This window comes from Canis aureus, chromosome 11, assembly GCF_053574225.1.
Source record: "Canis aureus isolate CA01 chromosome 11, VMU_Caureus_v.1.0, whole genome shotgun sequence".
In the NCBI taxonomy this organism is placed as follows: domain Eukaryota; kingdom Metazoa; phylum Chordata; class Mammalia; order Carnivora; family Canidae; genus Canis; species Canis aureus.
Window position 1 is genome coordinate 30,595,916 of NC_135621.1, and position 27,606 is coordinate 30,623,521.

Here is a 27,606-nt window from a genome sequence, read left to right on the forward strand (position 1 = left end):
TCCAGGCCCCAGCCGTAATCCAAAAGCAAAAGTCATCTTTGTCCTCAATTTATTCCCATCTCATTATATATAAAATTCTTAAAGAAAAAATATGTGACCAGAACAGACAGGCTTGGACTGCGAGGCAAACGCAGCAGCCAGGCGTAGACTTGGTGAAGACAGCTCTCACTCTGAGCTCCTGGAAGTGGGAAGGCTTCCCAGAGGAGGTGCAACCCAAGTGGGCTTTCTTGAAAGATAAGGACTTGAATTATTAAATATCCCTTCCTTTTGGAGCTCCTACTGGCCTCTGGCCAGATGCTAGAGAGAAGTTGGTGAATAATGCAAATGTGATCTTGCACTGGCTCTGAGGACTCAATGATGCAAGACCCATGCAGAGCACTTAATATGCACACCTCTTGTGAGCTCCTCCACAACCAACCCAGTTGGTGGCCACACATAACCACCAGCACCATTTTACAGATTTGCAAACAAAACAAAACAAAACAAAAAAGGCAGAGTTCTTTTAGGTTCCCAGACCCAATTCCAATGTGGTGTGGGTGCCACCCTGCCACACCCACAACACCCAGCAATTCTGACACCAACAGGGTGTTGAAGATTTCAAGTCAATTCTGACACTATCTACCCAGAGGCAGCCCAAGGTCCAAGTTTGAAGACCCACCCCCCACTTCAGATGTGGGTCGCAAGCCCCTCACTGGCACCTGTGCTTCTGACCTGCCCACTACAGATTGGGGGTTCTAACCACCTCCTCCTTGAGTTCTTTTAATTTGCTAGGGCAACTCACAGCACTCAGGGAAACACTCCCTTAGGTTTACTAGTTTATTAAAGGTCATGATAAAGGATACGAGTAACAGCCAGATGAAGAGATGCCTAGGGTAGGTCTGAGGAAAGGGTGCAGAGCTTCCTTGCCCTCTCCAGGGGCACCAGCGTCCCAGCTCTTTCACATGTTCACCAACCAGGGAGCCCCTGTCACTAGTCTTTTGGGTTTTTGGAGGCTTCATTGAATAGTCAAGACTAAATCCCTGACTATTGGCTGATTCATTCTCCTGGCATTCTCGCCTCTCCTGAGGGTAAGGGGCTTGGGACTGGAAGTTCTGACCTCTAATTACACAGTTGGTTCTCCAGGCCACCCCCCACCCTCAGGTTACCTAAGGGCTTTCCAAAGGTCACCTCATTAACATAACACAAGATGTTTTCATGGCCCTCATCACTGACAATTCCAAGAGTTTTAGGAGTAAGCCAGGAGCCCTGGACAAAATCAGTTATCAAGAACTATATTTTGGTCATTTGAGGGACCGAATAGATATTTTTTATCAATCACAATATCAGAGAGGTTAAGTAACCTGCCCAAGGTCACACAGTCAGCAAGTGGTGTGGCTGGCGCTCAAATCCTGGGACCCTCACTCATAAATCTGCGCTCTTAAACACTCTGTAGAACAAATGAATTGGCAGAAGGGACCAGAGAGGTTTTCTAGGTGGGATTACTAAAGGAAAAGGGGAAAAACATAGAATCCTTTTTCTTCAAGTGTATCCCTGTGAACATATTTCTCCCCACACTGTCAGCCTTGCTCTGGACCAAGGGTTTGCTATCACTTCGTAGAGAGTCATTCAATTGCCTCCCAGAGGACCACCTGCCTTAAGTTATCAAGCCAGGAAGGGAATGCTTCTCTGAGCTGCTTGCCCTCTGCAAACAGATTTGGAAGGTTTGTGCTGAAAGCTGAGTGTCCAATTACTTGTCTTTGCTGCTCTAATCTGAGCAGGGGAGAAGGCAGGGGAGGATTTCCCAGAGTGCCGGCCTTCCTAGACTCATGGTCCAGGCACTGTACATGTGTACACACACACACACACACACACACACACACGTACATATGTGTTCTCTAGTTGATGATAATCTTTTAAAATCCACTTATGCATAACTGGCTTATGCGGATTTGCAGAGGCCCCTCTGAACACCGTTGTAGTGCTGGAGCTTGTCTTTGTATAGAGCAACGACCCCAAGTGATACCATTGAACACCGTTGTAGTGCTGGAGCTTGTCTTTATATAGAGCAACGACCCCAAGTGATACCATTTAACCCGTAACAGGCTGATAGACATATCCAGCCTACAGTGACAGGTATGACCAACTTTCAAGTGACAACGATCGCCTCTCAGCTTGAAATCTTTTCCATTATCAACTTCTCTCTTGCCATCTGCTCAATGGAAATATTCTGTTTGCAGAATATTGTTTTCACTTAAATTATTTGATAAATTGAGACTTTGCTCTTCCGTCACAAAAGTAGTATCTTTGGGCAGGAAATGTACCACCTTAATCATCATAGACTAATGAGAAAGGACGAGAAGCAAACATGGATGACGAGCTCCTGTGAACTGGTGGCCTTTATGTATGAGGGTCTTGAGATAATTCACTGTGAAAACACTGGTCGACAACCAGAGTAATGACTCGGCACATCCTGGCCAATGCATAATGAACTCAAAAGAGGCTCCAGCAAAACAACGTCATCCATCACTTTAAATCAGTGCTGTTGATTTGAATTCGATGAATACTGCAACTCTGTATTTTCCCTGGTAGATTTGGTTTATATATTTTACAATAGTATAAGACCTGTAAACTCTTAGGCTGTGAGCATAAGAAATTTGCAAACTGGCAATATGCTTTTACTTTTTACACATCAGAATTTTAAAAAATCTGTCATCCTGCAGAGCCGTGAGAATTCTGTGCATTTAACACACCCCTACACTGGTTGAGTTTGAGAACCCCTAAAGGCAGTAGAATGAGCATAGAACAGGGGGCCTGACTGAATGGAGTCTAAACCCTGGCCACGCCACATAGCCCCAGCATGATCTTGGCCAATCCTTTATTAACCTTTCTGGGACTCAGTTTCTCCATCTGAATGGGAATAATAGCATTGGCCTCCCAAGCTGGCCATTACAATTTTAAAAGATCTTTTGCGGGACGTGCCAGGCATGCAGTAGATACTAAGAGTGAATTTCCTGTCCTTTTCTAGATCTAAGTTGTATATCCCCATCTGCATGCCATTCTATTGTTTCTCTCCTTCTTTCGAAAGTGGGGGGCTAAGCCAGGGATAGCAACCACATCCACTGTCCGTGACAACTCTCATTTCATGTTGGTCCAGACCAGAGCAGGCAAGCCCTGGTGGCCATCAGGAAGGCAGAGAGGTGGAGGGACACGGAGCACATATAGCTGCCACCTGTCTCCCCAGGAAGGGGAAAGCCGGTCACTGGTGAGAGGGCAGGGAGCAGACCTGGCAGCAAATCGGGGCAGCCTCTGCAGCCTGGGATGTGACAGAGGAGCAGCTGCCTCCGAGGGGCCCCTGCAGGCACACTTGGCTGCTCTCCTCTGGGTTCTACCCAGGTTCCAGCCCAGCTGAAGACACAGCCATATGGCAGCAGGCTTTTCTTCGGGAAGAAAGAGGAGGTCGGCCCTTCCAAAACCCAAGGGAACAAAGTCACAGAGGAGAAGCCGGCAGTGGCCCCAGGCCCGGAGTCCTGGAACCCGTCCAAAGGCCGCCAGGTGTCATGGGCACACAACTCAGAATTCACTACCTGTCCCTCCCCTCTGTGCTCCACTTCCATGGAGGATGGCTTCTAGCCACCTAAAATCAGAGACGGTCATTCAGCGCATGTGTACTGGTCAGTTGCTGTGGCCAGAGAGACATTGCAAGGCTCTTATGCTTATATTTTTGGCAAGCAGCTAAAACATATAGGCTTCTAAATTTTAGACTGATGGCTAACAGAGCTATCAGACCCTAGAATGTGGTGGGTGTTCAACATAAATTATCTCAGCTAATCATCTTAGAAATCCTCAAAAGCAGGAGCTATTATCCCATCTACAGGTGATCAAATAGGTTCAGAGAGGTTGAGCAGAAGGGTGATGAAGGCACAGCTCAGTCCTTGGACCATCCAATTCCCAAGCCTGTATACCTCCCACCACACCATATTACCATCTGCATTTAAGAGGGGAAAAGAGATTAATTTTTTATTGAACACCTACTCAGTGCCAGAAGTTGGGATTTTACATAGATTTTTTTCCTTTTATCTCCATAATAAACCTATAAGGTAGATATGATTATACATCCTTTCTGGAGGAGGAAACTAAGACTCAAATGGATAGGGTAAGCAGCTTAACATAAACTAGCTGGTAAGTGAAAAAGCCAAGGTTCCCATGAGGTCTGTCTGCTTTCCAAAGTCCCTGCACTTCCCTCTCTCCAGTCCCTCCTCTGAGCAACTGTCCAGATTACAGCACTCTCAACAAGACTAGATTGTTAGGATAACTCTACCTACCATTAAGGAACTTACGTTGAGTACCGATGTTGCTTCCGACCCTATGCTAGCTCTGTAATAATTTTTTTAAAAAATTAGCCCCCGAGGAACACCTATCCAGACAGGGAGATAAAACATGAAACATGAAGAGAGAATAGTAAATATCTCAGTGCTCTAAAAGACTAGACAATGGGGAAACATCAGTCTCCCCACTTCCCTGTCCTCTGCCTAGCTAGGTCCTAGTCATCCTTCAGGTCCCTGCCTCGATGGAGCTTCCTCAGAGAGGAAGTCACTGAAAGCCCAACTCAGTTCAGGAGTTAGTTACCCATCCCCAGGATTCTCAGAACTTCTCCTTCCTGGTACCCTCCACATGCACCAAAACTTGCCCAATGTCTGTGTCTCCCACCAGAGACACAGACATTGGGCTGTGTCCTGAGTGCAGGGATAGCCCCTGATTTATTCACTCTCTCCCCAGTGCTTAGCATTCCCAATGCATGGCACAATGCCTGAAGAGTACCAATAAACATATAAAGAAGAGTAGAAGACAAATAAATCATGGCACAATAGTTGAATAAGAATTAGTCAGGAAAGACTTTGTGAAGGGAAGGGATTTTAGTCGCGCCTTGAAGAATACGGGAGACAAATGGATCACGAGAGGGGAGTTGATAATCCAGGGAAAGGGCACCTTTTTTTTTTAAGATTTTATTTATTTATTCACGAGAGATACAAAGAGAGGGGCAGAGGCATAGGCAGAGAAGCAGGCTCCCTGCAGGATCACGCCCTGAGCCAAAGGCAGATGCTCAACCACTGAGTCACCCAGGTGCCCCAAGGGAGCACCTTATGAGCCAACCGAGCAGGACACATGGCGCTGTGCCAACTGGATAGCCACATGGGGACAACATGGAAGCCAACCCCTACCTCACACCATACAGGAAAAAATCAATCTCTGATGGATTGCAGATCTAAATGAGAAAGGAAAGGCAATAATGCTTCATCTAGACCTCTAGTAGTGACACACTCTCTCACCTTTGGGGACTTACTCACTGGGAAAACAAAGTGACATGAACTGGAGACAATAATATCTAGTGAATTGTAAGGCTCTACTTTATATGACACACTCTCACCAGGATAAAGCTCAATAATAAAAGACAACTTTTTAATGTAAATCTCCAATGCAACTGCATGAAAAATACATAAGAAATTCAAGATGGAATTCTAATACAGTGGAATTTCAATACAAATTCAATAGGAGAATAACCCAACAAAAATAACTGCATTTAAAGAGTTCTTAGTATGTGTCAGGCTCATCTCTGAGCATTTGACCAAATTAACTCCTTCACGGCAATCTATGAGGCACATACTTTTCTTATTTCCATAGCAGAGATGGGGAAACCAAGGTAACAAGAATTTAAATGATTTAAGGATATTGTTATTCAAGAGATAGCAGATTTGGAGTCTTTGGGTAGATGACTATTTTTCTGAGCCCTGGGTTAGGATGATGGGACATGAAAATTCTACTAGCCACTAGGTAGTGGTGAGGAATAAATGGGGGGATGAACATAAGCACATTTTCTTATTTTTAAATGCAGTATTCCAGTAAAGTCTTTTTTTTTTTTTAACTGATTTCTACTGTGGCATTCTTTCTTTCTTTTTTTTTTTTTAAGATTTTACTTATTTATTCATAAGAGACACAGAGTGAGAGAGGCAGAGGCACAGGCAGAGGGAGAAGCAGGCTCCCTGCAGGGAGTCTGACGTGGGACTCGATCCCAGGACCCCAGGATCACACCCTGGGCTGAAGGCAGACGCTCAACCACGGAGCCACCCAGGTGTCCCCTGTGACATTATTTCTTCAGAAAGTAGAAGGCTAAATCAGAATAAGCAAAAGATTTATTCATATAATCCACAAGTATTTATTGAGTACCTACTAAGTGCCAGGAACTGTTTTAAACACTGGAGCTATTTTTTATATTCCCTAAATGAATGAGAAACATATAGTAAAAGGGAATAAAGGAGAAAGGAAGAAAAAAAAAAAGAATGGGAAATATCAGAAAGGGAGACAGAACATGAGAGACTCCTAACTCTGGGAAAAGAACAAGGGGTGGTGGAAAGGGAGGTGGGTGGGAGGTGGGGGTGACTGGGTGACAGGCACTGAGGGGGGCACTGGGTATTATGCTATATATTGGCAAATTGAACTCCAATAAAATAAATAAAATAAAATAAAATAAAATAAAATAAACACTGGAGCTTTTACAAAATGAACAAAGTAAAGCCCTGCCCTCATGGATCTTCCATTCTAATGAGGGAGACAAAGAGTAAACATGTAAACAATCAAAATGCAATCAGATATCAGCTAGTGATTAAATAAGAAGCAAAGTAAATCCAGCTAAGGGAGTAGAGGATGATTTTTTTGCTCAGAGACCAGGATGGAGCAAGAGAGGCCACCAAGTGGACACAGGGCAAGGGCGTGGCAGGCAGGGAGTCCCAAGAGCAGAAGCCCTGAGGGGGAAGCCTGCTCTGTGTGGTTAAGGACAAACTGGCTGGAGTTTGGCTGGAGCCAAAGTGTGGTTGGAGCCGAGTAAATAGGGCAGAGAAGCAGCAGAGGGGCAGCTGTCAATCCCCACTAAACCAGCTGGGGCTCTGTGGGCATGGCACTGGCGAGATACACAAAATGTATACAGTGGGCAGCAATCCATGCAGTTTGCTGACCGGGTCTTCTCTGTGAGACCCCAAGCTAATCGCTGCCAATCTTGTGCACACACTTTCCCTCTTCAACAGTCAGATGGGGACTTCCATGCTGTAGTGGGCATATGGCTGTGAGTGCACCGTTCCGTTCATTCATTCCCCAGACACTCACTGAGCACCTGGCGTTCAAGCCAACACCCTTGCTGGGCGGCAGGGATACACCGTGAATAAAACATCTACAGTCCCTGCTCCGACGATGGGCATCCCCTAGTGAGGGAGAGAGGAAGCAAACTGAGTCATGGTGCCTGGTGACAAAGGCCCTTGCCACCCGTCTGGCACCGCTCAGGACATTAGAGAAGGCACAAGGAAAGCTGGAGAAGGAGAACCAGGTTGTGCCTCCAGGCTCTGAAGCTCCCTCCCCTCCTGTGCAGTAGGTCGGGCCCATATGTCAGTGCTGCCAATTCCACAGCACAGCTGGTGACGGGCAAATGGATCCCTGCAAACCACAGAAATCCCCAAACCTCACCGAGTCAATAGTTGCAATCTCTTCCCTCTGAAGCTTTCACTAGCTACTCTAGCCCAGCAAAACTGACTGTGGCACCACAGTCCCCGCTACCTGTTGCTCCCTATTCTGTCCACTCTCTGCTAAGGGTGAGATGGTGTGCGTGCTTGTCTGGAGACACAGAAGGCGGACTGGCTACCTTTTGCCTATGGACGTGATGGTAAACACAGCAGCTCTTTAAGAGGCAGCACTCTTGTGAGGGTAGGGGGTGGGGTGGATGGGCAAGGACACAGGCCAACGTGCCACCTCAGTGTGATGTGGCTTCTACAGAATGGGCCAGCCTGGAGGGCTGAGCTGGGTGAAACAGAAGAGGGGCCGGTCGCTCTTTGGGGTCATGAGGGAAAGAGTCGTATGTGTCAACGGAGAGCTGGAGTATGAATAGGAGGCATCCAGGGGGTGGGCGGGGAGGCAGGAGAGGTAGGGAAGTAGGGAAGGGAGTCCAGGCAAAAGTCCAGTGAGAAAGCCTGAGATAGGAGTGTGCGCAGTAGAGGGTGGGAGTCATGGCAGCTCACGATGGCCGACGAGTAGATTTTTTTAAAGATTTTATTTATTCATTCATGAGAGACATCCAGAGAGAGAGAGAGAGAGAGAGAGGCAGAGACACAGGCAGAGGGAGAAGCAGGCTCCATGCAGGGAGCTCAATGCTGGACGCGATCCCGGGACCCCGGGATCACACCCTGAGCTGAGGGCAGACGCTCAACCACTGAGCCACCAAGGCATCCCTGGAGAGCAGATTCTGAAGAGCAATGAGCCAAGCAGCAGCAAATTGCAGTGGATCCCACCAGCCTGGCTAAGGAGTCCGCATCCTATCCTGGAGGAACAGGGTGGCAGACAGGGTCCTTGGGCAAAGAAGAGGAAGCCCAGACCTTGCCTTTTGCAAATCACATTGGCTACAGAGTGGAAAGTAGATTGGAAGTGGGCAAGAGGGAGGCAGGGAAGTCAGCTGGGGCTTGGAGGTGTTCTAATAATGCAGGGAAAGTCAGCAGTGGGCTGGACTGAGGCGTGGGTGATTCGGGACCTGTTAAGGAACTGGCAATTAGACCAGAGTGGGGATGGAGAGGTCAGAATCAAGGACGACTCCCAGATCTGCAGCTTGGGAAACCAGCTAGATGAAGGCTGGTGTGTGGAGGGGGAGCCTCTGGGAAGAGGGTCTGCAGGGAAAGCAGACAGTAAGTTCATGTAACTGTGGGATATTTGTGGGGGGACACCAGTGCACGAGTCGGGGCTGAGAGACAAGTCTGGGGTAGAGATAAAGATTCTCGGGTCCTCACTGCACAGAGGAAAACTGAAGTCACAACATGAGGAACTTTCATAGAGTGAACCGTGAAGAGGCCAAGGGCAGAGTCCCAAGAACATCAAATTTACTAGATAATCAGAGGAAGAGAGTCTGAAAATGAACAGGAAAAAAAAAAAAACAAAAAACCCAGCAACAGGGCTGTCCCAGGCGCCCAGGGAAAAAGGCATGTCGGGAGGCCAGAGTGCTAGGCTGGGTCAAATGATGCCAACAGGGCACAGCAGAGGCATGAAGATGTGTAAAAAGCCTCCCATGCTAGCGCGCAAAGGAAAAAAAAGTGTTGGAAATGTTTGTACCCTACTTTTTCATGACCCTCTGCTCTCCATGAAAGTACAGGTAGAAAATCCAAGATTCATTTCGTGCAGTGTTTCCCAAAGGATGATCTGAGGAATCCAGCCCCGGGAGATGAAAGCCGCACATGCGTACATGTGCACACACAGTCTGTAGCGATCGCACGTTTAGAAGGGTCGCGCTCTATATTCTCACATCAGGGTTTGACGATGCAATTAGCACAGCGAAGCCTCTGAAAAAGCCCAGTGGTAAAGAAACCTGTTTAACCTCCTTTCATCCAGCATTTCCCAAACTTATCTGGCAATGGAATCCCATTTGGCGTATCCCCCACTAGCATCTCTTGGGCTGGCATCAGCAAAACGAGCTTTGGAAAAAGCAGTGTTAATGGAAAAAGGCATGTCTGATGAAATTTCTGCAGCTGGTAAATCACTGGTGAAAAGCATCCTCTCCCAAGCTTGTGGGGGGTATAATAGTCCCCCATTCATTCACTGATTTAAAATGCACTGGGTGCCTACTAGGTGGTGGCATAGCCTGGAGGGTGGCAAACGTGGCACATTTGGGGAGACAGAAATTGAGGAGGGACAAGGAGGGCGTTCTTTGGACATGCATGTTCCCGGTAGAGGATACGGCCAGCCAAATAACCAGGCGGATGACCGCCAGTGTCGCAGGATGAGGGAAGAAATGCCTCCATGAGGCGGCCTTCACTCCTCCAAGAAGTTGTGAGGTTTGGGGAACTAAAAACAGCATGGAAAATATTGTGAAAAAGGCCAGGAAGTATACTGATAATGACTAGTCTCTCAGTGGTTGCACCTGCTACCATTTATTAAGCACCTACCATGTGCTGGGCATGCTACATAATAAGGACATAATCATGGCTAACATTTATTGAATCCCTACTCTGCGCCAGATATTCTCCTAAGTCTATCGGCTTTTTTATCCTTCCAACAACCCAGTAGATATTTATTATCTCATTTACTAGATAAAGCAAGAGAGACAATCAGAGGTGACACTTCTCGCCCAAGGCCACGGCTAGCAGTGTCAGAGCAGAGATTTGAACCTAGACAGTCTGCTCCAGATATTTTACTCTCTCAATTCTGCATTCTATACCCTTTTAAAACATCCCACTGATACTTGAACTTAGATTGCCGGAGTCTGAATCTAAAGTGCCAACCGTTATACCCCGGAGCCACCCACATTGTTTATGTTCCTTCATCTTCCCAATATTTTGACGTACGTGTTATAAACTCCATTTACAGAGGAGGCTCGGAGTATTAACGCAGCTCATGGCAGGCAGCGCAGAGGCCCTTGAATTCAGGAGGGTCTGACTCCAAAGCTCACACTCCTAGGCCTATAATGTCTTGCTGTCCAGACTGCGGTCATTTTTACAGGCTGGAATTGAGGTGATAGTCAGCATATTTCACCTCTGTGGAGGCCTGGTGGCCTGACAGGCAGCATGGACACCGCCTGTAGTAGGACAGCATCCCAGAGACTCGCGTGGCACAGGCTCCCACCCTTTATTTGCTGGGATGGGGTTAGGGGTACGGTCTTCAAAGAGGGGCCAGCATGGCCAGGGCAGAGGGAGAAAGGGAGCTGGGGTTGCTTGGAGAGCAATCATTTTCCTGACCAGTATTTGACAGCCAGTGTGGCTGTATCAGTACATACCTACGGCCTGTGAGCCCTGCCTGGGACCAAAAACGTAATTGTTTACCAGTTTCCAGCAGCTTTGACCTTCAGTGCCCCAGGAATCAGGGCCAGGTAGGCTCCAAGACAGTTTTCCCATGCAAGTTTGGCCTCCTCTGAGGAGTCCTGCCCTGACCCAGGGTCCCAGCCCCAAGCCTGAGGTAGGTCAAGTTCAGGGCCCTCTCTATAGTCACATGCTCTAGCCCCAATCCTGCAATTGCACAGATTGGCCAGGACCCTGCGGCATCTCTCACACAGATGCCAAAAGCAGTGCCTCAGAACTGGGACCTGCAGCCCGCAGGCCTCGAGGCTGGGAGGTGCCATCCCACCTAGCCCACACAGCCCCTCGAGGTGCCCCAGATCCACACATGCCAGTCCCTGAAGCAGCTCCTGTCTAAAGGCCCACAAAGCCCTCCGTGTGCTGTGGATCTAATTAAGTTCTGACATCATCTCAAATTGAATCCTTCTATTAAACATTTATCTTCAGATTCCAGAGTGTCACAACACCACATTGTTTTAAGTGACAGAAATGCAAACAGCGTGCGCCTTCCCTACAGCAGCCAAAGTCCTGCTCTTAGCAGCCAACCAGAGACAGGCCAGGTCTTTCCAGAGCATGCTCTTCCTCCACTTGGTGGGGAAGCCTCGGTGAGCCCCCCGCCCCAAGCTTGCCCCGGGCTCTTGGACACACTGCCTTCCTCCCATCTCCCCAGGCCTCATGGAGCTGTCTGGATCAGCTGCAACTACTCTGGGCTGCCCTGCTCTGAGCACAGGCTGGCTCTGGGGGGGGGGGGGGGGCCGGGGCTCACGGGGCCACACCCTGCCCACCACCCCACCCCCACGCCCAGATGCTGAAGGTTCAGAGCAGATTCTAGTGTTTCCATCCCTGCCTGCTTCCCTAGCAGAGTGCCAGGCACAAAAAAGGCTGCCGATGTGTTTCAATCGATGAATGGCTCAATAATTAAAGACCAGGTCTTGTCCTCAGCGTTATAGTTTTGAGAACTCTCTTTGCACTTTTCCCAAAGGCGATCAAGTTCTAGGGGACTCCTGGGAGACCCACCTTTTCCTTCCTACAAATGCCCCCTGAGCAGAATTCTCTCTCCTGGTGGCAAACAGTTCAGAAGAATCAGAAGCTCCCGCTTGGGTGACCGATCCAGGTCTCCTTAAACACCTTGCAGTGCTAAGGCTCAACTTCTGATCGTTTTTTTTTCTGGACATGATAGGACCCACCACTCCTCTGACAGCAATGTTAACAGGTCATGTGTATTTGCAGCTCACAACATGCACTGTTCTAAGAGCTTTACCTGTGCATTAAACTTATTTAACCCACACAACAAATTCTGGAATAGGTCATGTTTATTATTCCATTTTACAGAAAGGAAACCGAGGCCCAAAGTGGTTAAGCGACTTGCCCGAGGCTACACACCAAGGCCTTCTGACAGCATCCTTCCTGAGTTTCTATGAAACTCAGGTAATATTTATCCAGTAACTAGTACCTATCAAGCTTTGCGAGCCTCCAGTTCCTCATCTGTAGAATGGGCTCATTAATAGAACCTAGTCAACCGGTTGATATGATCATTGAATCAGGTGAGACGTGAAGTATTGGCACAGAGAGGATTTTCAGTAAATAGGAGAGTCTCCCACACCCACTGGGAGAATGAAAGGGTGTAGTTCAGTTCCTCTCCTTGATGCATGCAGAACACTATTAGGAAAATAACACATAAACTCGTGAAATTCAAAATAACAAGACAGGCCAGCGGTACAAGAGCTGTCATGAGGCAGCCTGTGGTTGACGGCTGGATGAACGGTCAGTGTTGGACGTAAAAGCAGATTTGGAAGGAAAGAGGCAGCTCTGAGATGTACCAGCAGGGAAGGCTCCTTCAATCCTAGCTTCCAGGGTGTAGAAGACCCCACTCAGAATCATCTACTCCAGCTTCCAGCTATTAAAGAAATGCCCTCTTCAACATCTCTAAGAGGCAGCTGACCACCTTCGGCTCGAATGCCTCCAGGGACAGGTAGCTCACTACCTTGGGAGGTGGTTCTGAAAACCACCACACTGGCCCAGTACTGACCTGTTATCTCCTGCCCTACACAGGACCAGGCAAGGTGGAGGTGCAAAACTAAAGGAGGTGCTTGCTACACCCTCCCACAGCCCCAAAAGTGAGCACCTCTTAGATTCAGACCCTACCTGGGGCGCCTACCTGTCCATGGTGGCTCCTACCTGTCCCTCTGCAGTAAAGCTGGTATTGTTTTAGGTGAAGAAGAAAGAGCTTGATTCTCCTGGGAGGGAAGGTATAAGCAAAGGTTAGCAATGGGACAAGGGCAAATGCTTTCCTGAGACAGGGATAGCTGGGAGAGGAGAGTCAGAGCAGATAAGGTAAAAAGCTTTGGGTCCCACTGAACATAGCTGGGAATGTCTGGTTCACCAGATGTCACCCTTTGTGCAACAGGCTCTCAGGGTCTTTCAGATTTCCGAGTGGGGGAGTATGTTTGGCTTGGGAACAAGAGTTTGCTTGGGTGGGCATCCCCAGATCCCATGGATCCTCATCGCATAAAACGTTTCAGTCCTCATGGGTCAGTGGTTTAGATGGCATTTGACCACTTTGGCCTGGATCTCTGCCATGAAATTGAAATGTGCCGAAGCAATGAAAATGAACCAAAGGGGGTTTGGGGAAAACAGTTGTCAGAAAATTAAGGTGGATTATGCAAAGCAGAAAAGGACTCTGGCATTTTCTCACTCCATGGAGGAATCTGAGCAACATATTGGAGATCTTCATGAAATGCTATCTAAATGTCCATGGGGTCCAGGCAGCTGGGCCCCATGATCTTTGTGCAAGGGGTAGCAGAAAAAGACACTGTCCCTAAAAATCCCTTTTAGGGATTTTTATTTCTCTAGTATTAATTATGTGGTAGGCATGGTGTCCGGCACTTTTGGAAATTATCTCGTTCATGTTTACAACCTCACCCCATGTTTCACAGGAAAAACTTTGGTTGGGGGAAGTGGTTTGCCCAAGGTCACACAACTAGTGACCTTCAGAGTAGCAATTTGTCCAGCAAGTAGGAGTGTCTGTAAGGAGGGAGAGACATGTGTCAAGCCCAGTCTTGTTCACTAAGGGATGGCCGTGCTGATCATCTGCACAGGGTTTGCAATTTATCAAGTGGGCTGATTAGTTCTCCCTTCATCTGTTCCCTTATACCATCAGGGAAGCAGGACCGGGCCATGTCCCCATTTGACAGGACACACAAATCTCTGCCGGCTATACATCCATCCATTCTCTCCATCCCCACTGCCCCTGCCCTCCCGGGGCTGCCTCCATCTCTCCCCTGGTCACCTGCCACAGTGATCCAGGCAACAGGCCCTGGTGACTCCCTTAGGGCTGGTGGCTTCCCGTCTTGCCCCTCCTGCCCGTTCCCCACTTGGCCACTGGTACCAACATCCTAATGCACAAGTCTGGTCACATTAACCCCCTGCCTGAAACCCTCTGGTGGCTCCCCATTGTTCCTAAATCCATACTTTGAATGGCTTATTAGACCCTGAATAATCTGACTGCAGCCACTATTTCTCCCAACTGGTTGCACACACACACACACACACACACACACGATTATATCCAGCAGAACCATCTGTCCTTCAGGATCCTGTCCTTTGTCTCTGATTATTAACCCTTCCTCCTCCTTCTAGCATCTGCCTGCTTTGCCTTTCATCTGCCAATTTCGACTTACCCTTCATGGCTCATCTGAGATGGGGCTTCTTCCAGGAAGCCCTCCTGACAACCCACCATCACCCAGCCTGAGCTACGCACCCTTCTGCCCATGCTCCAGTGCTCCATGCTCCAGTGCCCCATGCTCCAGTGCCCCATGCTCTGCTGTAGCAATATCACACAGGGATCATCTCGAAACCCACTGCCCGGAGTCAAATCTTAGCTCCTTCACTCACACTGGCAGTGAGTCCTCAGATGCATTCCTTCACCTCTGCGCCACCATTCCCATACCTTTAAATTGGAGAATGAAAGGGTTTTTTGAGGATTGAATCAATGTAAAGCACTGAGCTGGATCATGGGAGCTTCTCCAAGGGGCCAGCCATCACCACCCCCAAGTCATACAAGTTAGTGCTGGTGCCTCCTGGACTCAGCCCCTGGGAACAGGAAATCCTGCTGTATCAATCTCCTCTCTGTCGTGGTACCCAGCCCATAGCTCACAGGCACTCAGTAAAAGTTGAGGACCAGCCAAAATACTGAATGAGTCAAAAAATGTACAACTTGCCCAAGCTCACATGGCTAACAAATGACAGAAAGGGGGCTCAAACATGAATGCTCTAAATGGCAAGCCCACCTTTCCACTACACCACAAGTCCTCTCAAGATGAACATAGAGCTGTTGACACATGACAGTATTTATTCAATATCCACCTGTTCCTAGGACTCCAGGGTTGACAGAGTCATTTGAACAATCTTGTTTCCTAGGATCCATGCGTATCAGTTCCCACACTTCCGGGCATGCCTCCACCAGGGACCTCTCTTGACATTTTGGGAGTGTAATCACCACTCTCTTCGACTAGTCTCTGAGTTCTTGCGAGCAGGGACTGTTGTGTGATCCAACTGCGCCCCCCAGCATGGAGCCCAGCAAAGGCAATAGCACCTACCACTCACTTACCTAGCATTTACCAAATACCAGGAGCTGCACTAAGCCCTCTCAATACAGTGCTTTAGGCAATTCTCATGATGCTATCGGACAGGCCCCACAGCCTCCCCATTTTACAGATGAGAGGACAGAGGTTCAGAGAAGTCCAGTGGAATAACTAGGATACAGACTCAAACCACCTTGAGATTCTGAGGCTGACCACTGACCTTCACTGCCTCCCTACTAGTAGAAAATGAACTCATCAAACTATATTTTGGGAAGATTCCTTATGGCTTATGACAACACCCAAGCCTAAAGGTCTACTCCACAGAATACGTTTTAGGTCGATTTGTTACCTGTGCGAGGGTCCTGAGCCTGATGTGGAGCAGGCTTTCCATCACATTGTGGAGTAAAGTGTGCCAGAGGTTCTCCTGTCTCCAGGGCCTGTGTCAACACTTGGGGGGAGGGGGGAGGGCACAAAGTTGGGATGAGGGCGCTGGAAGTTCAGGACCCAGATCTTCCCACGTCCTCAGTCTTAGTGAAGTCAGACAGCACGGGGCCCGCATCACCACCACCTCCAGCTGTGATGCCGCTGACCCAGTCTCTAAACTCGAGGCCTCCTGGTCTTCACCAGGGTCCGTCACATTCTTCCTGCCTGAGGTTTGCCCAAGGCAGACTACCTGGCAATGCCCTGCCTTTCCTCCACCACCACGGCTGGGCCCATCAGTAGCGAAGTTCATCCGGAACAAGGACAGGGTGAGGGACATTGAGACCCCTCCTCATTCATTCGTTCGTTCATCCAATCGTCTCTAGATACTCAGGGCACACTTGCTATATGCAAGCACCGAGGGTTCAATAAGCTGCCTTCTAAAACTGACTAGTAACAAATCCATATGAAAGACTATTTTAACATGTACAATTATGTTCATTAGCAGTAGGCTTGGCTCCCAGGGCTTTTATTTTTTAACTAAAAAATACAAAGGATGATTTACTTCTCCCTCATCACTCAGCTCTGGAGGGGAGATGTCCAGGATGCTGCGGGAGCAGTGCAGGTCCTTGGGAGCCCTCTGTGTGGGCAAAACATGGCCAGAGGTAGAAAACACGGCGCTAGGGAACTGGGCCACTGCCCGGTGTAGAGAATCACTATAAAATGAGCCCCTGTGCCCTCGGCACCAGGTTAAGAGCTAGAGCACCCAGGGCATTGAAGCCATCCTGGGCCCTCCCTGCTGCCACCCACAGCCCCCACGTCAGGTCCACACCCTCTTGAATTCAGGGTCCCTCGTTGCCTAGCCTGGCTTTACCATTTCACCACAAATGTGTATTTCTAAGTGATCTACAGCTTAGTTGTACAAGTTTTTACCTTCGTGAAAATGCAATCCCATACCATATACATGTGTGTGTGTGTCTATATATATATTGCAACTTGATTTTGTGTTCCGTGTTATGTGAGTGGGAATCACGGTGTTGACGTGAATAGCTGTAATCCACTCATGTTCATTGCTGTATAATATTCCATCTGATTAATGTAGCTCAAGGTGCCATCCTTCTTCCAACAGTAGAAATGTGGGTTGCTGCGGGAGTTTTGCTGTTATGGGCAGGGCTGTTAGGAACAGATTCTCATATATCTCTCCCCGTGCCTACATGCTAGGGTTTCTCCAAGGCAAATTTCTAAGAGAAATTGCTGGGTTATGAGATATACCCGTATTTTCATATTGCCAAATAGGCTTTTAAGAAGACAGGTGCAGAAGATGCCAGTGCTCCCAGAGGTTTAATAGTTGGGATAGTGTTCATCCATTTAGGAGGATGGAAATGTATAGAACACTCCCTGCCCACCCACATGTGTGTGTACACATAAAACACACACACACACAAACTCATTTATTTGTCCATTTGTTCAATAAACATTTGTCATGCAGCCTTTATCGTTAATTCTAAGACACACCATCCATATAATAATGATTCTTCAGGAAGAAAAGAAACAGAGTGCAGTAAATGAACCCATCAATTATAAGACACATTCCAATTTCAGAAACACTGGAATGTGTACATGAGCATCTTAGAATCAAGGGAAATACAGTATATTTGGGGAGTTCTCGAGAAGAAATTTTGCCCTTAGGAGCTTACAGACTTGCAGCTACTAGTTCCCAATGATACCAGAACACAGACTATGATCAAAGCAGATACAGAGTGTTTAAAAGCCTCACTACCCAACCCCAAGTGTGGTCCACAAGGGATGTTGTGACATTAGTATCACCCAGAAGCTTGTGAGCAATGGAGTCTCAGGCCCCATCCCAAAACCAGAGTTAGAATCTGGCTTAACATGAACCCCAAGTGATTCCCATACCGACTAAAGTCTAAGAAGCAGGCGGAGGCACATAGGGAAGGGAAAGAGTCTCTCCAGTAGAGGACCAATTAAGAAAGGCTTCCTGAAAGAGGCATCATTTGAAGAGGAAAAACTATATTCCTTGAGTGCCTGCTCTGGGTTAGGAAGCTTCACTTCTGCTATTTCATTAAGATTTTGGAATCACCCCCACGGGGCAGGGATTACTATCTATTTTACAGCTAAGGAACCAGAGGCACAGAGAGGTCACATAATTAGCTCCAGGCCACACAGCTAATAGTAGCAGAACCAGGCTTAGAAGGCAGAGCTTTCGGAGTCTGGAGTCCAGCCTCTTCTTCTGCATCACCTGGAAAGAACTTAACTTACAAAGTAGCTGTAGAGACCAGAAGCAGCACAGGATACAATACTCCCTGCTGTGCTTAGGACCTCTGGGAGGTAAGCACTTAGACCAAACAGAAAGGGCAGAGTCGAGGAAGGAAGGCAGGCAGCCAGACACCTTACCGCATTCTCACCCTGCCCCGGTGCCTGGTAGGGACCTAGCACATAGTGGGTGTTCCAAACAGTCCAATGAATGCATGAACACAGGGGCCAACTCACAGACCCCACCCAGGACGCTTCACACCCTCCAGCACCAGCTGCTGCCCACACTGTGCCTGGCGGGGGGGTGCTGGGGTTCCAGCCAGGGAGGAGCCCGGCACTGCCCACCCGCCCCGAGGTCTCCTGAATCCCCACGGGCAGGGAGGGCCCTGCCAGCAAAGCAAACAGCCAGGAGCAGAAAAGGTTTAAAACACAGAGAAAGCAGCTCCCACCAAACCCTTCATTTGCTTCACTTAAAAAATTACTTAGCCAGCCTCCTGCCGCTGCCTCGCCCCCTCCCTCCGTGCACCAGCCCAGCTCCGCGCTGCTCCTTCAGCTTCGCATGAATATGTGGGAAATAAAACAGCGTCTGTTCAGCCCCTAATGACCAGGTTTATGAAGAGCTTATTGTATCTCAAAGAAATGAGACAGCAGTTGGTGTTGTGAGATATTAATGTGCTTTTTACAAAGCTGATGAAACCTTCTTTAAACTACTTAATACCTGCAAGCTGAAATTTTCAGTCTGAGGGCAAATTCCTAGAGGCAGAGCTGCGGCAGCCTGAGGCACAGCCCTCAGCCTTTCTGTCTTTCTGTCTCTGCTTGCCCTGCAGTCATTGTGAGATCTGCGGGGCACTGCTGCCCGTGGGGGGGGCGGCGGGGTTTCAGGAGAGATTTCACGATTGTTGGGCCCCTTGGCCAAATAATCCTTTATAGATCATGGTAGGAGAGTCCCCCCTACATCCTCATCCTCTAAAAGCTCAAAGCTAAAAGCTCAAAGCCTTTGGGGGAGGTTGAGTGGCTGGTAAGATGGTTCAGTCTGGGCCACAAGCCCCTGGGGACCTGCCTGGCCTGTGCCTCCTCTCCAGCATTTGTCCCCCTCACCCAGCGAGCCTCTACAGGGGCCCCATCTTCTTATATCTCCAATCCCACTAGGAGATTGTATCCGCACCCGCTGACCCCTCAAACAGGTTGCCCTTCATGCAGCGGTGCACCTGTAAATGTTTAACAACTGACTCTGGGCAGGGAAAGGGGACCTCGATTTGTAGTGTGTGCCAATTCCCGTGGTGCAAATCCTCCCACTGTGGCTGGTTTCCAGCTGCTCATGTGAGTTAGGAAGAGACGCTACTAAGCAGCCCCCGGGAGCTGGTGCAAGCCTGCTCCAGCACACCTCTGCCTTCAGGCTTCCTTGTACCCCCAACTCTGCTTTGGGGAACCTTCCTGACCCCCTGAGATAGTTTGTCCCCTCTTGTCTTGTCTTCCCTGCCTTTTCTTCTGCTGATCCCTTTCCTAGAAATCTCTTCTCACCCCTATCACTTCCACATCATGCCCTGAGACACACACATGCACACACAGGCACACACACACTCACTCACACACCTGGACGTGCACCCCTCCTGTGTGCTCCCAGACAGACACCCTCTGCTTTGACACAGCATATATCCCAATACACCACGGCATCTATCGTCCACCTCCTACCACACACTACAAGTTCCTTGGGGACAGAAGGCAGATTTTTTCTTGTGTCCTCAGCAGTTTGCTCAGACAGTGGCCTCTAGTCAGTGCCACACAAATGTTAGCCGAACAACTCTGCTCCCAGAAGGCCTTGTACATTTCTCTAATAGAATATGTAAGACATTACATTCTAGTAAATTCTGTGCAGTCTTTCCCCCCAGACTGTGAGCCCCCAAACAACAGGGATCGGGTTAGATTTCCCTCCACCACCCCAGTGCCAGGCACTGGGGCGGCTCTTAGTCCCTACCTTGGGGAGAACCCCTGCCTAAGGATGAAGCCAACTGAGAGGAAAACCAGAGATGGAGAGAGATGCCAGAAGGTAGCTCTCCATCCTGGGCCACCCAGGAGGTGGGGAAGGATGCTCCTGCTTTTTGAGCACCTAGATCCATCTGTGCCTGAAGCCTTACATCCTCTGGGTTTGATGACCACCAACCAGAAAGAAATACAGCAGAACTCCATCCAGGCTGGCATCAGGAAAGCAAGATTACACCCTCTTCTTTGTCTGTTGTGATGTCCCACAGGTGTTCTACCCAATTTAAACTTCAGCAAAGGTGACTGAGTACCGCTGGTACCAACTCCCCTTCATGAACCTCGGCACCACTTTATTAGGACTGAGTCCATGGCCACAGAGCTCCAAGGGCTCCTGGAGACCCCTTACACCTCCAGCCCACCCTCACCGCCTCACCGCCACCATCAGCCTCACTGGGACGGATCCCATCATGGCTTGGGTCCCCCCACTACCAGTCATGTGTCCCTCGGGGCTCTGTTCACCTCCCAATCTGACGCAATCTCCAACTCTCCCAGCTTTCCAAATCCTTGCCCTGGGCTTGCCTGCATTTTCTCTGGATGTCAGCAAACTCCCCATATTCCTAAGCTCTTTTCAGCTCACTTTGATAGAAACTGTGCTGTCCCTTGAGGACACCACCCCCTTGTGATCCTTCACAGGGGATGTTGTATGGCCCACAACCCCTAGGTGCTAAGACGCTCCCTTGCTCCTCACTGCCTCCTCCCTAAAGCCCTGCCTCTCTGAAACTCACCCAGCCTTCTCTTCCCCGACTCATTCCTCCCATTCCCAACATGGGCCTCCCCCTCATTCTTTGAGGAGTCAAGCATTGGCCTGCCTCATTCTCCAAGGCCACCCCGCAGCCCTCGTGGATTTCACAATCAGGCAGACAGGCCTCCCCGGTACCTGGCCTGGCCCACCTTTGCTCAGCCAGCCCATACCGGTCCTGCCTCCCTGGTTGTTAAGTGCTGAAATCTTGCTCACCAATCAGCCCCATGAAGCACAGGAAGAGGTCTGGGCTGGGTAGGGGTGGCTCCTGACTGGGACAGACAGGGCAGGAGGGGCTGGAACTGAGGCTCCATCTCCTCTCCCCTCTCCCCAAGAATGGGTGGAGGGTTGAGCTCTGTGCTCCAGGCCCTGCAGTTCTCCAAGCCGTGGGCCCAGCCCAGACATCTGCCTCTGCGGGGATGGGCAAGGGCCTCAGAAGAACAGAACCTTCCTTCGGCCAGAGTGGCTGGGCCCACCACCCATGAGAGCACTACTTCTCCATAAGAGCTCCTGCACTTCTCCTCCCCACCCTCCACTCCCCAACCATCCCCAGGAGCATCCCTCCCCACCTCCTGGGTGGCCCAGGACGGAGAGCTACCTTCTGGAAGAAGTCCCCCGTGGAATGGCATGGGACAAGGCAGGAGAGAATTCTGTACTCACTGAGATGAAACAAGTCTTATTCTAACAGAGGAGCGTTGGAAGCACCAGGAACAGTTCCCTGTGTCAAATCATGGTCTAGACAGGGTCATCATTCAGCTAGAAAGAGCCTCACACCAATAGTTTCTAAAAACCAACTGAGGACTTAGGGTTTATCAGAATAATGTGATGAATCCTTTGCATATCAACCATAACTTGGTAAGGAGTTTCCAAACACGTACTTGATCGCATATGCAGAGTCCAGGTGAACGTTTGGTTTTGTCGTCTATGTTAATTGGTATGACTTTTCAGGTCGCTAGATACTTTGAATGTCATCCTTACCTCCACCCAACCTGAACCACCCAGTTCATGGTCTTGTCTTGACCTGACATGTCCAATCACCACACTCCTCAACAATCTCAATCTTTGGCACCCACTTTCTGACTCCCATGCCCCAGCCTTCCAGCTCACCCTCATCAGCCCACTCCCCTGACAGTCTTTTGACCCCTAACCTAGGCTCCCAGTGCACTGACCCCACCACCTTGCCCCCTCCCTCAGCTTAGAGTCTGACCCATCTTCATAATCACTGCCTCCCCTACCCCTGCTCTTGTCCTCATCTCACAGACCCCCACTCCACAGGCAACCCTCCAGCCAGACTCAGCCACACCCTAAATGTCACTAGAGAAAACCACAGAATCTCAAAGGGATCTTCAAGGCCCAGACACACATGCTTCATGTTTCAGGCCTGGTCCATTCTCTCTCCCCTCATCTCCTGGAGAAAAATCCCACTCCTTTCCTCCATTCTCAAATCTCCAACGCTGCCTCCCCTTCCTCATGCTCCAGTAATGATCCTGCTTCCCATTTCTTCAAGAAAATAGAAACAACCAGAAGTGTCACAGCTCCCACTATGTCTGTTCCTCCCCTGCACCTGCACCCATAAGTGGCATCCTCCCCTCTGCCACAGTAGACACACCACCATCCACTCCATAGGAAGCCACCCTTGCACCTCTGTCCTGGACCTCATCCCCTCTCATATTGCTCCTGCATTGCTCCCTCCTCTCTCTGGTCATCACGTCTTCCCGCTCTACTAGAACATTCCCACCAGCATTGCTCATGCTTTAACATCTCCCCCAACACAGAATGGACAGCAGGGCAGCAGACACTCCACTAGCACAGTGCAGGGAGGCAGAGGGAGGTTGAGGGAAGGAGATAACAAAGGATGTGGTGGGGGTTCAGGCAGCCAGACCAGTATGTGCAAAGGTCCTGTGGTAGGAGGGAGCATGCATGAAGAAGAGCTGAGATGACATGTGCACAGAGAGGGAGGTAGGCAGGAAATAGGGCCAGACAGAGATAAGAGTGGGTACAAAATGATGGGTGGGGAGGCCCCTATAGTCCATGCAGGGAAGCCAGGAGGGTGGCCTGGCCGTGGGTGTTGCTGCCAATGGAGAGAAACTGACAGTTTTGAGAGATACTGAGAGCATCCTGAGCGATGGAGCCTGCAGTGAGGAGGAAGAGGTGTAGGCAGTGACAAGTGGGCTCGAGCTGGCACAGGCAGCAATGGAGAGGCATTCCCTGAGCTGGTTGGTGCCTCCAGAAGACCAGGCTTGAGGGAAGGATTAGAAGTTCAGAGTTGGCTGTACTGAATGGACAGTGCCTTTGAAACCTGTGCCAGGACACATCAGGTAGGCAGGCAGATACCAGGTCTGGCTCACCCTGGAGAGTCTGGGCCGCTGGTGACTTCACACGGCCTCTCCATAGCATCTCTTGAGCCCTTCCTCTGTGCCGGGCACCGCACTAGGAGCCCATGGTCTAAGAAGGGCTGGGCACAGCTCCTGCAGAGGAGCAGCCAGACTGCAAGAGGAGCAGGCAGGGGTTTGGGCTGCCAGTGCAAAGCACGGGGCCCTTAGAGGAGAGACTAGAGGCACCACTCAGGAGCCCTGGTCTAGGATGGAGCACCGTCCTTGACTTGTGAGGAGCCTCGGGGCACATCAGTAGTGAGATCTGCACCTCACCTCCTGCACAGGCCCCTTATAAAGATCTGGGTTGGCACTGACAAAATATTTGTCAGATTGAATTGAGAGAAAATGAAAGTGCTTTGCAAAGTGCTCTACAAATACACTGATTTGTCATTTGAACAATAGGGAGGATATTTTATCCTCTTAGCAGCTGATACAAAGACATCTCGGGAGAGAAGGATGTGTGGTCCGAGGAAGGGAGAAGTCCTAGAGGGAACTGAGGCCTCCGGTGAATTCTTGAGACATGGGGAGCAGCGGTGAACAAGAAGAGGGACCGCCCAGAATACTTAGAGGGGAAGCCTGCCCCAGGGGAGTGTTTTGAGTGAACCAAAGGTTCTCCGTAGATGCCACAAAGCTTCAGTGACATTAACCCTAAGTCCCCAATGCACTCTGGGGAACTGATTTCTTGTAGAAGGCAGGAAAGGGGGTGAATTTGGTGCAGAGACAGCAAATGGGGGGTCAACCATCTTTTCTACAACATATAATAGCTAGAAATACCTAAAACGCCTATCTTTATGTAAGTACACCTGTGTATCCTATACAAGCAGGTGTATATGATATATACAGGTCTACGTAAGAATGCCTTAAAAGTCCTAAATAATATCTATAGGACACAAGAAAACCTACTTTGCAGGAACTGAAGGTTCAGCACTCTATAGGAAAATAAATTGCTAACTCGTACTGAGGATGGTATTAATTAGGTTATATTAGCTACTGTCACAGAAAAATCCCAAATGTCAGTGGCTGAATACAGTCAGTGTCCAATTCTCCCTCACAGTGATGCCTCCAAGCACTCTTCCCGACCAGCCAGCCACCGCTCTGAGCACTTTATATGCGTCAGCACATCCAATCGCCCCAACTATGCACAAAGGGAGAGCTCTGGTCTCCACTTTTCAGACGAGGAAGCAGGCACCTCCTCCAGGCAGCCCAGCTACAGGAGCTGCCCCCTCTCCCAGCACAGGGTGGGTTATTCATGCATTCAGAGAAAGTTCTACGACACTGGCTGTAGTTGGGCTGCTGCCGGGGGTACCATGGTGTGTGCAACAGACCAAAGCTTCTGCTGTCACCAAGCAGACCTACTCGCAAGCTCTACCCCGAGCAGCGCCATCGGTCCTTAAGGAAGATCGCATTCAATAGGTCGCTCATTCACTCATCACAGTGGTTGCTGGCGGTGGGGAGAGGGGGGGGCACTGTGACATTGGGTTTTCACCTGTGCCCCTGTTCACCTTCTCAGCCATCGCCCCAGGAAAGATTTGGAGTCAACAGGCCTTCTTTTGAGCCCCGCTTCCATCATTTCCTGGCCCCCGAGTACTTATTCAGATCACGCAGCCTCCTGGAGGAGCCTCAGTTTCTTCATCTGTTTAGTGGAGGAGACAATACCCCTCTGAGAGGCCTGTGGTAGAGCCATGATGAGCCCAGGTTCAAGAGCCTGGCAGAGGGCCCAGCCCCCAGGGCGGGGCTCAACCTCCTTCCCACCCCCACCCCAGAGCATTTTTAGCGCAGCTGGGGCCTGGGCACAGTGAATTCCAGGCTTTGCAGATGGGAAGGCGCTCTGCAAGCTCGTTTACAGGCTGTGGGAATGTTTGTCAGCATCCACGCGGGTCCGCCTTCTCCGCGGAGGGAGCGATCTGCTCTCTGGCATGCAAAATGCGAGGTGACTCCCAGCCCAGCCGGGGCGGGGAGGCTGAGGACTGACCGGCTCCGACAGCCTGCTCGGTGGCAGTCCCCAGCCCCGAGCCAAACCTCTGCTGCCCGCCAAGCTTCAGCTAATCCTCAGAAGCCTCGGCGCAGGGATGGAAGGCTGGGTTTTGAAGTCCTGGGCCTTAGATCCTCTCCGCGGCACCGCGGGGGTGTGTGTTTTGATTCACAGGGCAGATGTCCAAACAGACCAAGTGATACCTTCCTTCAGGGGCCAGGGAGAGGGCTGAGCCAGTTTCAGAAGAGGGAGAGAAGTCAGCAAGAGGCCTGTGGGCGCTGAGCCCCCCAGAGACTCTGATGTTTCAAGTGTCCTTTCTCCTCTTGTTTTCCAGGGAACTTCAAAGGTCTCTGCAAGCAAATCGATCACTTCCCAGAGGATGCAGATTACGAAGCTGACACAGCAGAATATTTCCTCCGTGAGTGCATGCAATTTATTTCTCCCTTCTAGTGGTCGGTCCTGTCCTTGCAACTTCCAGAGAGTCAAAGGCCAGGACTGTCTAGAGATCCCTGTCTCGGCAGAGGGCAGGAAAAAGCTGAGCCTCCCTCCCCTCCTCCTGCCCGGAGGCCAAAACCTTCAAGCATGCTGTTCCCTCTGCGACAACACTCTTCCCTTCTCTTTGTCTGATAAACTACTACTCATCTTCCAGGTCTCAGGCTGAAACATCACCTCCTCCAGGAAGTCCTCCGTGCCCCTGAATGGGTTCCCAGAGCACAGCACATTTATCATGCTGTAGGGTCCTTCCTTGTCTATTCGAGTAAACATCTCCCTGGCAGTCCTGCCAATTCTGTGAGGCCAAGGATCCTCCCTATCTTGTTTACTTGCTCCTATTCCCAGCAATGATAAGCACCCAGTAAAATTTATTGAATAACCAAATGAAGAAACTCATCAGGCAGTGTCAGATTGGAACTTCTACTGAGACAAAACATGAGATTTTTCTTCTTTCCCCACAATTGAGTCCAGGTTAAATCCTGAAGTAATAGCTGTGACCTTAAATCCACCAGAGGCATATTATCAGAAAAAGCATTTTGAGTCCCAAAGAAAATTTCTCAAGAATCAGCAAAAACTAACAAGGTAAAATGCTCCCCGAGAAAGGGATTTCCAGAAGAGGGGCTGAGGGTCCTTGACGCCTGGGACAGTAGAGCCACCTGAGCAGAAGTGGTTGAAAGCTCTGCTCTCAGGAGGCTTATTCCAGGAGAGGTTTGCTCTCTTCCCGGGAGCGTGCCCACCTTCAGCTCCCGGTGCCTTTCCCAGCTGCTCAGAGGCTGCTAGAGCCTCCCTCCCATCCCCCACAGCAGAACGGCCAGCATCACACTCCGATCACTTTTATGGAAAGTGTAGGAGGCATTTCATTACACAGATCACCCTGTCTCTTTCAATAACTACTCCTCACATCAAAGCCAACTCTTGGGTCAGCCTGGAATCAACCTGGTTTCATTGAAAAGCCCGTGGAACACAAAGTCAGCCAGGCAGCGAGGCAGAGAAAGGAAGGGAACACGATGTAATTTATAGATTTCTGTTTAAAGAGAGGAAAATATCTTACAATGCTCATCATTTCCTTTGATGAATTCCCAAAAGACACTGCTCTTAAGTGGAATTCCTAAAAGACCGGTTGGTTGTCATCCCCCGTTACCATGTCGAGGCTCTTGAAGGAGCCTGGTGGTGGCAGAAAGGCAGGCTGAGGCTGTGTGCTGGGGCCTGTGCTCAGCCCTGGGGACATCGATGTCAAAGAACGGTGTGCGATCCGTGGCCCCAGGCGGAGGCCCAGCTGGCAGGGAGGACCCTGGGCGACGGGGGCAATGGCACAGATGCCACCTGCTGCTGGAGGTGCAAGTGGGAGGCGAAAGCTGAGCCTCACGCCGGGAGCCACACTGGTTGAGCACAGCAAGGATGTGATATATAATCAGCCAGACACCGGGGGCTCCATGTAGGAATTTTGTCACTTCATTGCTTATGCCTAGAACAGCCTCTGGAATAAAGGAGGTGCTCCATAAATGCCTGTCTGTTAACTAAAGGACAGATGCAGGATTCTTCAGTGGCTATTACTACCTATTCCATACCTCCATATCCTTATTATTAAAGAGAGAAGAGCTTAGAGTGTTTGGTTCATTTTGGTGTCCCCAGACAAAAGACTTGAAGTGGTGGTGTTAACAGGGCAGGATTCCAAGGCTCTGATTTAAGCCTACTTAATCCAACAGTATTTTTTGAGTATTTGTAATGAGAGTCAGCAAACTTTTTCTACATAAAGGGCCAGACAGTAAATATATTAGGCTTTGTGGGCCATACAGCCTTGGAGTATTGTAGACATATGCAGGCTGCCTTTGGCGTGGTTTGCTGACCCCTGATCTATAATGTGCTAATCTCGGGCTAAGCA

At 49.6% G+C, this 27,606-nt stretch overlaps 1 protein-coding gene across 1 annotated transcript in view; it reads left to right on the forward strand.

Moving 5' to 3' along the window:
* The window catches only part of CACNG2 (calcium voltage-gated channel auxiliary subunit gamma 2), a 114,260-nt gene that overhangs the window by 71,417 nt on the left and 15,237 nt on the right, over positions 1-27,606 (forward strand). The window contains exon 2 of the mRNA XM_077914652.1: positions 25,567-25,650. Coding sequence (XP_077770778.1) covers positions 25,567-25,650 — 84 coding nt within the window. The remainder of the gene's footprint in view (positions 1-25,566; positions 25,651-27,606) is intronic.